This window comes from Ascaphus truei, chromosome 10 (assembly GCF_040206685.1).
Source record: "Ascaphus truei isolate aAscTru1 chromosome 10, aAscTru1.hap1, whole genome shotgun sequence".
In the NCBI taxonomy this organism is placed as follows: Eukaryota; Metazoa; Chordata; class Amphibia; order Anura; family Ascaphidae; genus Ascaphus; species Ascaphus truei.
This window is the reverse complement of record NC_134492.1, coordinates 54,002,684-54,016,904: the sequence shown is the minus strand read 5'-3', so window position 1 is coordinate 54,016,904 and position 14,221 is coordinate 54,002,684. Positions and strand designations below refer to the sequence as shown.

Here is a 14,221-nt window from a genome sequence, read left to right as displayed (position 1 = left end):
ATCCCCAAAACTTCACAAATGGGGGACACTATTATTATTATACAAACAATGATGAGGACAAACACAATACAAATTCTGAAAAACACAGTCACCGAGCGAACCAACCCCTTGCCAATAAATCAATAAATGCTAAACAAGCCTGAATAAACTTGCTAAATAGACTGAATGCTGGGCAGATAATTATAAACTTACAGAGAACCATAAATCACAGAGGAAAAGTTGGCATGAGGCAGGTGAGAACCTGCAGAGAACTCGGCGAGAAAGGACTTTGAAAAAGAAATGCATTTTTTTCTGCATGGTATTGATGCCAGGAGTCTCCAGAGCTGATACCCATTAGTATCAGAACCGGAGGCCCCCAGCATGAATCCCAGGCATGAAAAATGCATTTACAGGCAACTTCATTACTTTAGCGGCTAAGCCAATGAAGGGGCTAACTACCAGTGCCCTCTTTATTGTGGGTAGCGAGGGTGGGTGAAGTGGGTATTTGGCCCTTGGTGGGTGTTTAGGACTTGCGGGGGGGGGGGGTGGGTTGTGTTAACCCCTTCATTATCTTAGCGGTTAAGACCGCTAAGATAATGAAGGGTTACGCCCTCCCGCTACCACCAGGTATGCTTAAACATCCATCCTTGGGTCTACTACCCCCTTCTCCCAATCTCTCTACCCAAAATAAATAAAAATACACACAACAACCCTACTACCAACCTCCACTACCCCCAACACATACAGTACAGTAATGGGCAAAATTACTATTATACCGTGACAGCCAATGCATTTTTTGGCAAATGCTTGTTTTCTATTGTTTGTTATTTTTTCAATTTTTGTTTATTGTTTGGATAACATTGTTGTGAATTTGGATAGCTTGTTTTTAGTACATTTTAGGATTGGTTAGAGTGTAAAATGTATTATTTGTTTTGTTGGCTACTGGTTTTAATTAATTAATTTAATTGTTTTTTTTACTGGTGTTATTTCTTTAATTGATTGGTTGGCTACTGGTTTAAATCAATTCTTCGTTTTGTTGTTACTGGTTTAAATGTATCAATTGTTTTGTTGGCTAGTGGTTTAAATTCTTTAATTGTTTTGTTGGCTACTGGTTTTATTTCTTTAATTTATTGGTTTATCTTTTATTTCTTGAATTGTGGTGTTTAGGTGCCTCTGTATATATTATTGTGTATTTTTAGTCTTCATGCTATTTTATTAGGTTTATCATTGATTGCTATAGTGGCAAGAGTATGTTGCTGAGGATGCCCTTCATGATGGCAAGGGTAAGTAGAAGTTGTATTTACTTTATCAATGCCTGTACTGTATGTTTTGGGGGGAGGGAGGGTTGGGGTAGAGGAGGTGGCTAGTAGGATTGTTGAGTTTGATTTAGTTTCTTGGGGTTAAAGGTATTGGTTGAGGGGGAGGAAGTAGCCCCATTATAGGTGTCTAGGCCTTCTGGGGGGTAGCGGGACCATAGCAGTTCCCACCCTGGGACTACTACCCCCTTCATCCATCCCCTCTACCCCAAGAAACAGGCCATTGATGTTTAATACCTTCATTGCCTTAGCGGCTAGTCTCTAAGGTAATGAAGCTGTTTTAATACAATTTTTAATACAAGTGTAGATGTGCAGGGGGTCTCCGGAGTAGAACCGTGTTGGTTTTATTTCCGGGGACACCTAGTTCCCAAGATACAGGCTCCATTATGGGGTGCCGGTATCTCCTATGTATTTAATTCCTACGATCACATGAAGGTGGGATTTAAATGCATAGGAGACACGGGCACACCATACCAGGGCCTGTATCTCAGGAACCAGGGGATCCCCGGACATCAAATCAATGCGGTTCGGCTTCGGAGACCCCATGCTTATCTATACTAATATTACAAATTGTATTAAAAAACATACATTTGGGGCGAGATTTGCACAGGGAGAGACGTCTCTCTCTATGTAACTCTCTCTGCAGCTAAAAAAAAATGCAGAATTTGGCCTTTTTAGAGAGGCAATCATCACGTTGCCGGCTACTTGCCCATTTTGGGAATTTTGCTATCACTTGTAATCAAGGCTTTCTGATACCATGATAGCAATGCTCAAAAAACGGGCGTTTTAACCGACTCTGCGAATTTCTTTTTATGAAGGCTTATAGAATAGCCCCCTATGTGATAAATGTATCAGCGAGTGTCTGTGTATAAACACTGTTACAAAGGTAACAGTAATACTCATATACACATACACTGATACACACAGAACAGACAGACAAACTCACGTACATACACACACACACACACACACACACACACACAAAGTAGACTGACACACAGAAATACAAACAAAACAGACTTAGGGGCCTATTCACTAAGCGGCGAGAAAAACAAGTCATTTTTTGAAAATCGCCATTTTTGGCAGCATTGCTATCACGGTATGCAGAAAGCTCCAAATACCAGTGATAGCAGAAAACACAAAAACACAGCACACAACGCTCATAGTGCATTAAAAGAAATATTATTCCAAAAAAAAAGTACAGGTAAGTATTATGCGCACATCAAAGAAGAAAAAAACTAGCATGTCAGGGGTTAATGTTACCCATGCGCCAACCGGATCTCCAAGCAGGATATCTAGATTTCTAGAGAGGATACTCTCTGCAAAAATTGGATAATGACTTGGAAAAGTGAGAAAATTAGATAGAAGTCAGATGCTAGTCCCCAAGATAAGATCAAAGAATCAAACTGAGAATGAGGGGAAATGTAATGTTTCTTTTATTACAAACTTCAACTCCATGACCATGAAAATAGAAAGAATTGTTAAAAAACATTGGGCAATCCTATCAAATGACCGATTCTGGGGGCTCAAATTTCAAAATTTTCAAAATTTATATATAGGAAAGCTAAAAATATTAAGAGTATTTTATCCCCTAGTGATATCAACACTAGAGAAAATTGTTTGGGGGGAAATTTGTGGCTCAACACCAAACTGGTAGAACATTTCCAATGTGGGAAATGTTCAGTTTGCAAACATCTCCATCCAAATAAAAAATCGTACACATGTAATTCCACTGGAGAGGTTTTTGAGGTGACAGACTTCATTTATTGCAATTCAGACCATATTGTATATTTAATAGAATGTCCATGCGGCTCACAATATGTGGGCCGTAAAAAGCGTCCTCCAAAAGTGCGTATCCAAGAACACATACTGTTGCGGCCGAGCTTAGTCTAACACTTACCCGGTCTCGGCCGCAGCAGATCTCGGGCGCGCCGAGGTGTCCCGCACGCGCGCCGGAGCCTCGGAGGATCGGTCCTCCGATCGGGGCTTCCCCCTCCCTTCTCCGGGTCCGCCGGGTCCCCCGGAGCCCCCCACCGCATCCCCCACATCGCGGGACACCAGGGCTCCCTTCGGGGAGCCCTGGGCACGCACGCTCCCGATGAAGCGTGACCACGCATCGTGACCACGCATCGTGACGCGCGGCGCGCCGAGGGGATTCTCCATCAAAGCCGGGAAACCTCGCGGCTTGCGGCTCTAGCCGTATTAGAATAATCTTGGTCGGTACTGTACGTGACATAAAAATTGGTTTTGTTAAACACAGTCTTTCTAGACATTATGCTCTGCATCACAATAAGGATCCATCATCACTTCTCTTTAAGGGTATCAAATATGTCCCTAGAAATAGAAGGGGTGGGGATAGGGTTAAAGAATTGTCCATGCATTAGACCTTCTGGATACATAGGCTAAACACCTTGTATCCAGGGGGTCTCAATGAGAATATCGATATTTGGTCCTTATACTAAAAAACTTTTTTGTGACATGAGATGATATTTTCTCTTGATCAATTTGTGTTCATCAAAATATTTTTACATATTTCTTTGTCCATTTTTAATATATTTTAGATCTTCGTGCCTCTTTTTCAAGATTTAGTCATTTTTATTTTTAATTTTTATAATGTATTTTGATCTAAAAGTGTGTTTTTTATTATTGTCTGTTTTTTGTTCAATATTATATGTTTTAACCTCCTTTTTCTTTTCCATTCTAGCCTTATCCCGCTTAGCATATGCTATTTACAGTTTTTATTTCAATGCTTTTTGTTTGAATAAAGATTGTATGTTGTCATTGTTGCCTGATATGGTACAATGAGTAAGTTCATGGGGTCTTGGACTCCTCCCTGCTTTTACTGTATTGGCTGGAGGACCCGAGCCGCGGGCCAATAAGGTTTGAGCGTGGGGTATTTCAATGCCTTACGAACTAGCACTTGTTATTCCCTGATGAAGAAACCTATGGTTTCGAAACGCGTTGGAAAGAACTTTTGATGCGATATTCAGTTGGACACTTCATTCTACTATTGCTGGTTCGATTCCCTAACTGGTGAGAAAATCGCGACGTGAGTTGCGGTGTCGCTGCAGAGTGATGTCATAGATCTGGAAATGGAGGATCGGAGGGCTGCAAGTGTGCAGCAAACCACTGTGAGAGACCATCCTCACCAACGGAATCTCTACCCTCGTTAATAACGAGTCTGCTGGGACTTCTACCCACACTAGCAGGACTATCGAGGATCTGCTGACTTTGTTTATGGATCGAAAGACCCAGAGGCTTCAAGCTGCTTAACATCAGACGATATCCTGCTTGGAGATCCGGTTGGCGCATGGGTAACATTAACTCCTGACATGCTGGTTTTCTTCTTCTTTGACGTACGCATAATACTTACCTGTACTGTTTTATTGGAATAATATTTCTTTTAATGCACTATGAGCGTTGTGCGCTGTGTTTTTGTGTTTTCTGTCTAGCTTTAGGGGGTGTTTTGAGCCACCCCTGTTTCCACGGCTGCAGACGTTCCTCTATCAGTGTCCACAAGGTCACGTAATATATTTAATTTTTATCATCACTTTATTATCACTATACCCACGTGGTTGATTGTAGCTGCGCACTTTATCCACTTTGTTTCACCAGTGATAGCAACATTTGCAAAAATGGCAATGTAGCCGGCGATGAGTTGATCAGCGCTCCGAAAAGGGTTCATCTGGCGATTTGATTCTGCGCCAATCTCGTCGAAATTAAAGTTGTTACATTGAAATGTTATTAATAGTGTAGATGAGAAGAGGGTCTCCGGAGCAGAACCGCGTTGGTTTCAGGTCTGGGGACACCCTGTTTCCCAAGATACAAGCCCCGTTATGGGGTGCCGGTATCTCCTATGCATTTGATTCCCACGGTCACATGATGAGGGACATTTACATGCATAGGAGATACCGGCACCTCATAACAAGGCCTGTATCTCGGAAAGCAGGGGATCCCGAGGCTGAAATTAAAGCGGTTCAGCTCAGGAGACCCCCTGCTCCTGCACACTATTAATAAAAATTACATTAAAACAGCTTCATTAACTTAGAGGATATCCGCTAAGGCAGTGAAGGGGTTAAACAACAGTCCCATGTTTATTTTGTGTAGCAGGGGTGAGTGAAGGTGGTATTTTGTCCTTGATTGTTGTTTAGGCCTTGCGGGGGGTTGCGGGTGGACTTAACCTAAGCGGTTAATACCGCTAAGGTAATGAAGGGGTTAATCCCTCCCGCTACCCACTCGGTAGGCCTAAACACCCATCCTTGGGGCTACAACCCCCTTCACCCACCCCCGCTACCCACAATAAACACAAATACACACAACTGCCCCACTACCCAACTCCTAGGCCCCCAATAACATTACAATATCTAATAAACACCTGCCAATATGAAGGGCATCCTTGTCAGCTTACTGCAGGTCCCTGTCATCCATTGCCAGAAATAATACATAAAAAATACATTCTAATGGCCCCTAGCCTAACCTTAGCGGTTAATAAACCGCTATAGCAATTAAGGGGTTAACCCATCCTGCCCGTTACCCACCCGGTAGGCCTAACCACCCACCCCGGACCCACTTTACCCAGTGAGTGGCATAGTGGTACATCATACCCATATAATATCCACATGATAAGCCACTACAGCACTCAGTGTGCACCCTAATCAAAAATATTAATGCCCAAAAGACACAATTATAAAACATACAGAAACACCAAAACACCCCAATTCAATAAATAAAAACACTAGCCAACAAATGCAATTAATAAAAGTATTAACCAACAAAACAATGAATTAATTGAACCACTAAACAACATAGCAATGAATTAATAAAACAACTAGCCAACAAAACAATTAATTCATTTAACCAGTAACCAACAAAGCAATTAATTAGTAAAACAACCAGTCAACACAACCATTAAAAGCAGGACCCAACACAAAACATCAATAATTAAATATGAAAATGAATTGCACAAAAATATTAAAAATCACATACACACTCCGATACTGAAAGAGACACACACACACACACTGATCCTGAACACAGAGAAGACTAAATCGCATACACTGATACACACAGAGCAGACTGACTCACTGTGAAGAAAATGGGGTAATCAGCGCATTAATAAAGGCAGTGTGCTCGGCTGGTTACCCCTATTTCGTATTGGGGATGAAGGGGTTAATTTTTCATGCACTGTACATGTCTTATTTTTCCCTCTGTCCCATATTGTCCCCATTTTGCAGGATTGTATGTGCTTGTAGTATAGTACATCCCAAGCACACACATATGAAAAATATAATTATGAAATAAGGGGACCAGGTATGATCCATAAAGTGTATTTTTGCTGCAGGTTTTAAGAGACAAGCAGGATGAGGTTTTTTGTCTCCTGTCATTAAAATGCACACAAGAACCAAATGTTTTGACACCTATGAGCTGGGTCACTTGCCTATGCAAGCTTCAAAGGTAAAAGGCCTTGTCCACACCTGTAAGTCTCTCTGGAAGTTGCATATCAAAATACCCAGATTCCGGGGGGGGTGAATTGGCCAGATGGATGCTAAATAGGAAATCCTGTTGACCATTTGTGCTAGCTCACACCCTGAGTTTTCCCCTTCCAGCCTGAGAGGGGCCAGGTAAAGAGGGGAGTGCCCCTATGCTAAGTAGCCAAGATGGCGTTGTCGCACATGCTCGGTGTGAACAGGAAATCCCTAGTGCCCACTCTCCAAACTGTGGGCAAGTAGGTGATTGGGGAATGATTACTTTCCCACGAGGGGGATTGAGTGGATATGTTGGCGACAGGCTTCCAAATCCTATATACATCCCACCCAGGCTATTCCCATTGTCTTTCGTTTTTCATTCTACCATGTGAGCGGATTTCCAACACGCTTCTAATAGTGGAGAAGAGCAGCAGCACATTCCTGGAACGCAAAGAGTCTTATTACATCGGAACTGTAACAGGGGACTTATCCCTGTTCACAAATGTGCCTCTGATCCAGTAGTGTGGTGGTTAACTGCTGGTAGCAAATTAACTAACACCACCTGCCTGATTAGAGGTGGTAGAAAAAGCCTGACTTTGAGACAGGAAGTGACTCCTTAGCTCACTTGTGGGCTGAACTTTGGAGAACACAGATCTCTGGAGCTGACCTGTCTTGAACTATGTCAAGAAGAAACAGCAGAGCTGATTGCAAGACACCAAATAAGATTTCTAAACCTGGATGATGATTTTCTGTGCACGCACGGGTGCGGTTCCAGGAGAGCAGAGAAGCTTACTCTACAGCAGCTAACAGATAAGACTTTCATTCTAAAGAGACTTCTTATATCTGCTTAGGTCATGCTATGTGTTTGGGGCTGGGAGACCTGCTTAACTAGGAGTTGTGAATTGCATGGGATTTCATTAGAAATACTCCCAAGTGAATTAAGCTTTGTTTCCCCCCCCCCCCCCCCGTGTTTGGATGATTTCCTGATAAAAAAGGAAAAGGCACAATAAAGCCTTATTATAATTTCACCTTATAAAAGCCTCCAATTCTGTACCTCTGTGAACGTCCGTCTACAGGAACCAAGAACAAAACTCTGCGTTAGGACACTGTGATTGCTGGGGATTATCTGATTAACCCCAACGGACCAGAAAAGACTTTGCACATTCACAGAAGTATTGGGCTGGCAAAGTATGCCCTTGCAAAAGGACTACATTTTAAAAGACATTCTTCTGGTGCTTTGCACCTTTCTGGACATTATCCCCTGTTCCTATACCAGTAAGTGTAATTATTAAGTGTATTCTGCAGTTGTCGTGTGTTTGCCTATCAAGGGAATAAATCTCAGTTTATTTTGCTCAACTTGTTATGCTCAATTGGGATCCACAAAATATAAATTTGTTAATAAGTGCGTCCATCGTGACACTCACATACACACACTGATACACAGAGCAGACTGATTCACTTACAAACACTCACACCCACAGCAGACTGACTGGCATACACACACACACACACAGATATACACAGAGCACACTGACTCACATGCACTAAACACACAGAGCAGAAACACATACACTGACACACACACACATATTGCACCGAGAGCAGACTTATTTTAAATACAAATGCATACTGATGCACATAGAGCAGACACACACACACACAGTGTCAGATTTGCCATTAGGCCCGGGGAGGCTGATTTTCCCTGCATCTTCCTGACTGTTAGGAATGTGAGCACACAGCACCACAGGTGGAACTCACGGCTCTCTCCTTACACTGCTCAGATCCTCCCGCTACTACCACGCAAGCCTTCTTCAGCTGCATCACTTACCCCTCGGCATGGTAGGACGTTCCACAAGGTACTTCCTCTACGCCGCAGCCTTCGGCGCAGAATCGCCGCTCCACGCACACCCCACGTTGCTTCTTTTCATGCGCACGTCGAACTTACAGCGCACACACAACAGCCCCTGAATTTACCTCCGCTCAGGCTCCGCCCCCAAACACCGCACAGTTACAATCTGGCTCTTGCCGAGTGTCACCTGAGCTCTAAGAACAGCAGCCAATGCGCTGAAGCTCCCTGGGCTCCTCCAGGCACGTCCCCTCTCCTGGTTGGCTGTTCCAGCTTTATATTCCCACTCTTTCCTGTGCTTCCTCGGTCATCATAGTTTTGTATGGGTGATTCACAGTGCTTGTTCTTTGATTCTCTCGGTTTTGACGCGGCTTGGCAGACTTCCCCCTTTGGCTCTCGACTTCGGCTTGTTCCTGTTTACATACCTTCTGGCTCTCTTCAACCAAGGCTCTCACCTCGACCCATCCGTACTTCTCCTACCCCTGATCTCGGCAACGGCAATGACCATTCATCTGGAAAACCCGGTACCGGCAAGTATTCACGCAATACTCCCCACCTGGCCTGGCACCACCCAATACCACAACCCGTACACGTCCCTTGGTGTGTGTATTCATACCAGCCACCTCAGTTCTAGGGACAGGTCTGGTCTGCGGGCTACTCCGGCGTAACACTGACATCATACTGTAGTCCTCACATTCCTCAGTCCCGCAGCCTCCTCCGAGCTTGATTGGAGGAGATGTCTGAATGGGCGGGGACGGCAAGAACTGCACAATGTGGGAACAATGTTTCAAATCTCTGAACACTGTGTGACGAGAGCGGCAGGCAGAGAGCAGTGCTGGCATCCACTAAGGTGAGTGAGGAGGGGGGGTGTCTGTGTCTCTTAGGTCGAACTCGTACTTACTGAGTTGCCACGTGCATGTGCACGACAGGCACTCACTCACTGTTTGGCATATGTGTGTTCAAGCTGCATGCGCGCCAGCAGGCAAGGAGGCGCATTGACGCACCAGCGTTGTGAGGAGACAATACATTTTGTCTTTTGAGGCGGCTGCCATATCATGTGAGCAGTTCCACCAATCACGGTGATCCAGCTCCGTGACGTCCTAGCCACCCCCCCGCCTCACCCGAAACACGAGCACAGATCGCTTGTGCTACGGCAGGTAAGGAGCTCGCACTTTCGCAAGCAAACGGAGTGTTTGAGCTCGACCTTAGGCTGAAATTATACTGAGTGCGTGGTGCTGCCTGACGCTCAAGCGATCTCTGCACATACTGTTTCAGGCGATTGGGGGAGGCATGGCGGAGGTGTGGCTATGACGACACAGAGCTGGTTTGACACGTGACACGTGTTGCTGCATCCACGGACCTAACTAAGAGCACCGTAACCTCCTGTTATGTGTGAGGGAGAGAGATTCCATTTTGGGGAGGATGGGGTTCCATTTGGGGGCGGAGATTAATTCCATAGGGGGGGTTCTATTTGGAGGATTCTGTTTTGTGGGGGGCTAATTCTGTTTGGGGGGATTCTGTATTGTGTGTGTTACAGGGGGGTTGCCATGTTTGTTTGTGTGTGCGCTACGGGAGGGATTCCATTTTGTGTGTTCTGGAGTGGGGGGGGGGGGAGTTTGTTTTGGGGTATTGTGTATGAGTAGAGGGGGGGGTTGTTGCAGTATACATGCAACCACACGTGGGTTTCTTGCAAAGGCTAATTTATTGAGCCTTAAAAATATGACACACAAAAACAAAACAGCTTCTTTTCAGCATATATAACAGAAAATACTGTAAGACCTGAGCGGAGCTTGGCCCTTTTCCCAACAAGGGCTGTTTAGATTCTAGCGTAACATTACAGCAAACAGTTCATCAAAATAGTATATTGAAGACAGACCTTGGCAGTAGTTCTCCCTCAGCAATTCAGTATCTCTCACTGAATTACACAGACTGCATGTGTGTGCAGCCTGGGTTTTTTTAAAGCTCTTTGAGACAGCTGGGACCAGACTAATTGACAAGGACTTCCAAGCTGAATATTAACCTGGTCACTGCTGCACTGTAGACCTAAACATAGGTCTGGTAAGCATAAGGCTGGTGACGTTCATTCACCCTGTCACAGGGGGTATTATGTGTATTGAGGAGAGAGCGGTATTATGTGTATGAGTAGAGTTGCCAGGGGGCTTGTCCAAAAATACTGGACCTCCACACCCCTCGAATACATATAAAAAATACCCCTATCATCTCCTCAGCTCATCCTGTCCCCCCAAATTTGTGTCCTTACCTTATTTCCAGGAAGAACACAGACTTCTGTGGGCCGCCGGGGTGTGGGCTCTGCCCCCGCTGTCCTCTCCTCCAATCAGGGACACTCACACAGTGCTCCTGACTGTACCTGACCACCGTCCGCGGCCCGCCCCCAGTCTCAGCACTTCCAGCCGCGTCTGCCCTCGCGCCACCCTTGCGTTGCTAGCCCTCCACCGCATTACCGTGCGATTTTATACCGGACAGGCTTCAGAATTACCGGCCACCTGGACACTTGGCAACCCAAATGAGAGGGGTGTATATGTGTATGAAGAGAGGGGGGTATTATGTGTGTTGCGGAGAGGGCGGTATTATGTGTGTTTCGGAGAGGGCAGTATATATGTGTATGAGGAGAGGGCAGTATTATGTGTATTGAGAAGAGGGCGGGACGAAAAATTTAGGGGCGACAAAAAGGTATGGGCCTAAGGGCAGCAAAATTGTAAATTTTGCCACTGCACACACACAGGCTGCGTTGCAAGCTTCCAAGTCCAGAGTATCGGATGTATCAATGAGCAGAACATGCATGACATTATAAATATCCTAAGACAGTGATTGTCTTATTACACTGTCCCCTCCCCCCAAATTAATTGGCCTCCCAAAAAATCCCAGATTTGTTATCTAGTGAAATATAACAACTGATGCAGTGACATAGTTTATTTTTTCGCTATTTCGCTGTGTAACAGGGGCAGAATGATAACAGCTGGAGCTGTTGAGTATCGGCCAGGTAATGGTTAATCCCAGCTTGGAGGAAGGCGGGAATACTAACGAGCTGAGCGCAGAAAGGGTTTAAAAGGCAGGAAAGGGAAGTGTTTGTCGCTCTCGCAGAACGACTGACTGACTTTCATACGGCTAGGAAAAGCCTTTATTTTATGTTGCTGAATAAAAGCCTACGTTATTTTTTCCCAAAACAATTCTCCTGTCTTCCCCTCTGTATGCATCGCCTACACTCTGTTAATAAATAATTACACTAACATATTCATTGTGTTTTACTGCGGAACAAACATTAGAACTTGGTAAATTTGACTTACTTAAACATTTTGGTTCAGGAGACCATCCGTCTTCAGTACACGTGATTCTGCCATAGTATGATTTCTCGGGGGGCAGAAAACCATCTTTACAGAAATAATCAAGTTCTCTATTAATTCTTTGTGGGAACTGATAATCATAATAATGATAATAAAGACGTCCATTTTCTATGACAGGTCTGTCACAAGCTAGGCCTGGAGAAAGAAAATAAGCTTAAATCAGCCCCTCCAATAAACAGAGATAAAGTCACATTGATGATTTCCTTTATTAAGTCCACTCTCCCTGTATCCCCTCCCCAGCTGGCCGCTCACCCCCCCCTCCTCTGCAGCCTTCTCTCCATCTCCCTCCCCAGCAACCCGCTGTCCCTGTCTACCCCTCTTGGCTGCCTGCTCTCCCCATCTCCAGCCACACACTAAGCCTGTATCCCCCCTCAGCCGCCCATTCTCCCTGTCCCCCCTCAGCAGCCTGCTCTCCCCGTCTCCCTCCCCAGCAGCCTGCTCTCCCCGTCTCCCTCCCCAGCAGCCGGCTCTCCCCGTCTCCCTCCCCAGCAGCCTACTCTCCCCGTCTCCCTCCCCAGCAGCCTGCTCAATCCGTCTCCCTCCCCAGCTGCCGCTCTCCCTGAATCCCCCTCTTTAGATACCCGTTCTCCATGTATCTCCCCCCCAGCTGCCCGCTTTCCATGTATCTCCCCCCCAGCTGCCCGCTCTCCATGTATCTCCCCCCCAGCTGCCCGCTCTGAAACAGAATTGCTTGAGAATAAATTAAATGCATTTAAAAAGTGCATAATTTAGTGATTTTTCAAATGTATTTAATCATTATAGAAACATTTTTTGTTAAGTGTTTAATTTGGTCAAAGCTATCAATAAGCCAAAGTAGTCCATAAAATACCCAGGGGCCTATTCTCGTAGCTCCGACGTGTAACAAACCGCTTCTAAAGAGTCCTTCCCGATGTGATCGGCACACTTTGCTAATCTGTAAACCCTTCTCGCATGTGCAATCCGTGCGAGGGGCTTTTTTATAAGCGGTTTGACTCCGGCTCTAAAAATCAGATCAATTTGTAAAAAAGCTTTCAACTGGCGTTTTTTTTTTTTTTTTTAACAAAAACTGCAATTCTAGTAGTTCCATTATACAAATTGCTTCTAAAATCTGGGTGATGAGGGAGGGGGCAGCTTGTGATTCCCAGGAGTTGAATGGAGTTTTTGTAGTGTGAGGCTGTTCTCTGCAGGTGCCTGAGAGATAGGGTGACCAGATTTTCAAAATGAAAAACCGGGACACTTAAAAAAATTATTTATAAAACAATGCACATCACATCACGCCCTCCGTTGCCATGACAACGAGACACGCTAACGTCAGGCGGTGACATGTTGCCATGACAATGTGGCATCACGTGATGCCTCGTCACCATAATGCATCCCGTTGTCATGTCAACTTGACAACAATGAGACATCACAGAGCATCTCATTGTTATGGCAATGTATATTACGTGACGTCGCGCAGCCATGTTGACGGAATTTGGAGGGGAGGACACAGCTAAAGGCATGATAAATAAATATATAATAAAAAGATCTGCAGTGTGTGTGTCTGTATATAGATGTGTGCCCTGCAGTGTGTGTTTCTGTATACAGAGGTGGGCCCTGCAGTGTGTGTTTCTGTATACAGAGGTGGGCCCTGAAGTGTGTGTTTGTGTGTATAGAGGTGGGGGCTGCCGTGTGTTTGTATGTATAGAGGATAGTGAAATCCTCTTTTAGAAATAAATAAAACAAACCACTTTGCAGCCTGAAATCTGAAATTTACTTTCTAATCTATACTGTACATAATAAAAAATTAATACATTAATTAAAATTACATAAATAATTGACATTAAATTAAAATTAAATAAAAAATGAAGGCATTAATTAAAATTAAGATATACAGTATTTTAAAAATTTGACATTTCTCATTCCTGACCTGACCTTGCGGCTTGTGTATATAATACAACAATTTGCAAAATAAAGAGGGGAAATAGGGTTGTGTTTTTATAAATATATGTTGCTACTTACAGTACTCATTAGCTCTGCAAGGAGGTGGATTAATTTTATTTATTTATTTTATTTATTTATAAAATATTTTAACAGGAAGTAATACATTGAGAGTTACCTCTCGTTTTCAAGTATGTCCTGGGCACAGAGTAAAACAAAATAATACATGGTTACAAATACAGTTACATAAATGAACAAGGTATACATTATATACAAGACATTGCATGCACAGTTAAAGAAAATATATATTATGAGCGTATGAAACAGTTACAGACCAGATTAAAGTGTGAGACA

The 14,221-nt window shown here is 44.1% G+C and overlaps 1 protein-coding gene across 21 annotated transcripts in view; it reads right to left on the bottom strand.

Annotated features, from left to right (window-relative positions):
* LOC142503955 (complement factor H-like) overlaps positions 1–14,221 on the bottom strand; it is a 721,803-nt gene that overhangs the window by 605,886 nt on the left and 101,696 nt on the right. For all 21 annotated transcript variants that reach the window (XM_075616940.1, XM_075616959.1, XM_075616958.1 and 18 more), the window contains one exon: positions 11,912–12,103. In XM_075616940.1, the coding sequence (XP_075473055.1) occupies positions 11,912–12,103 (192 nt within the window). The remainder of the gene's footprint in view (positions 1–11,911; positions 12,104–14,221) is intronic.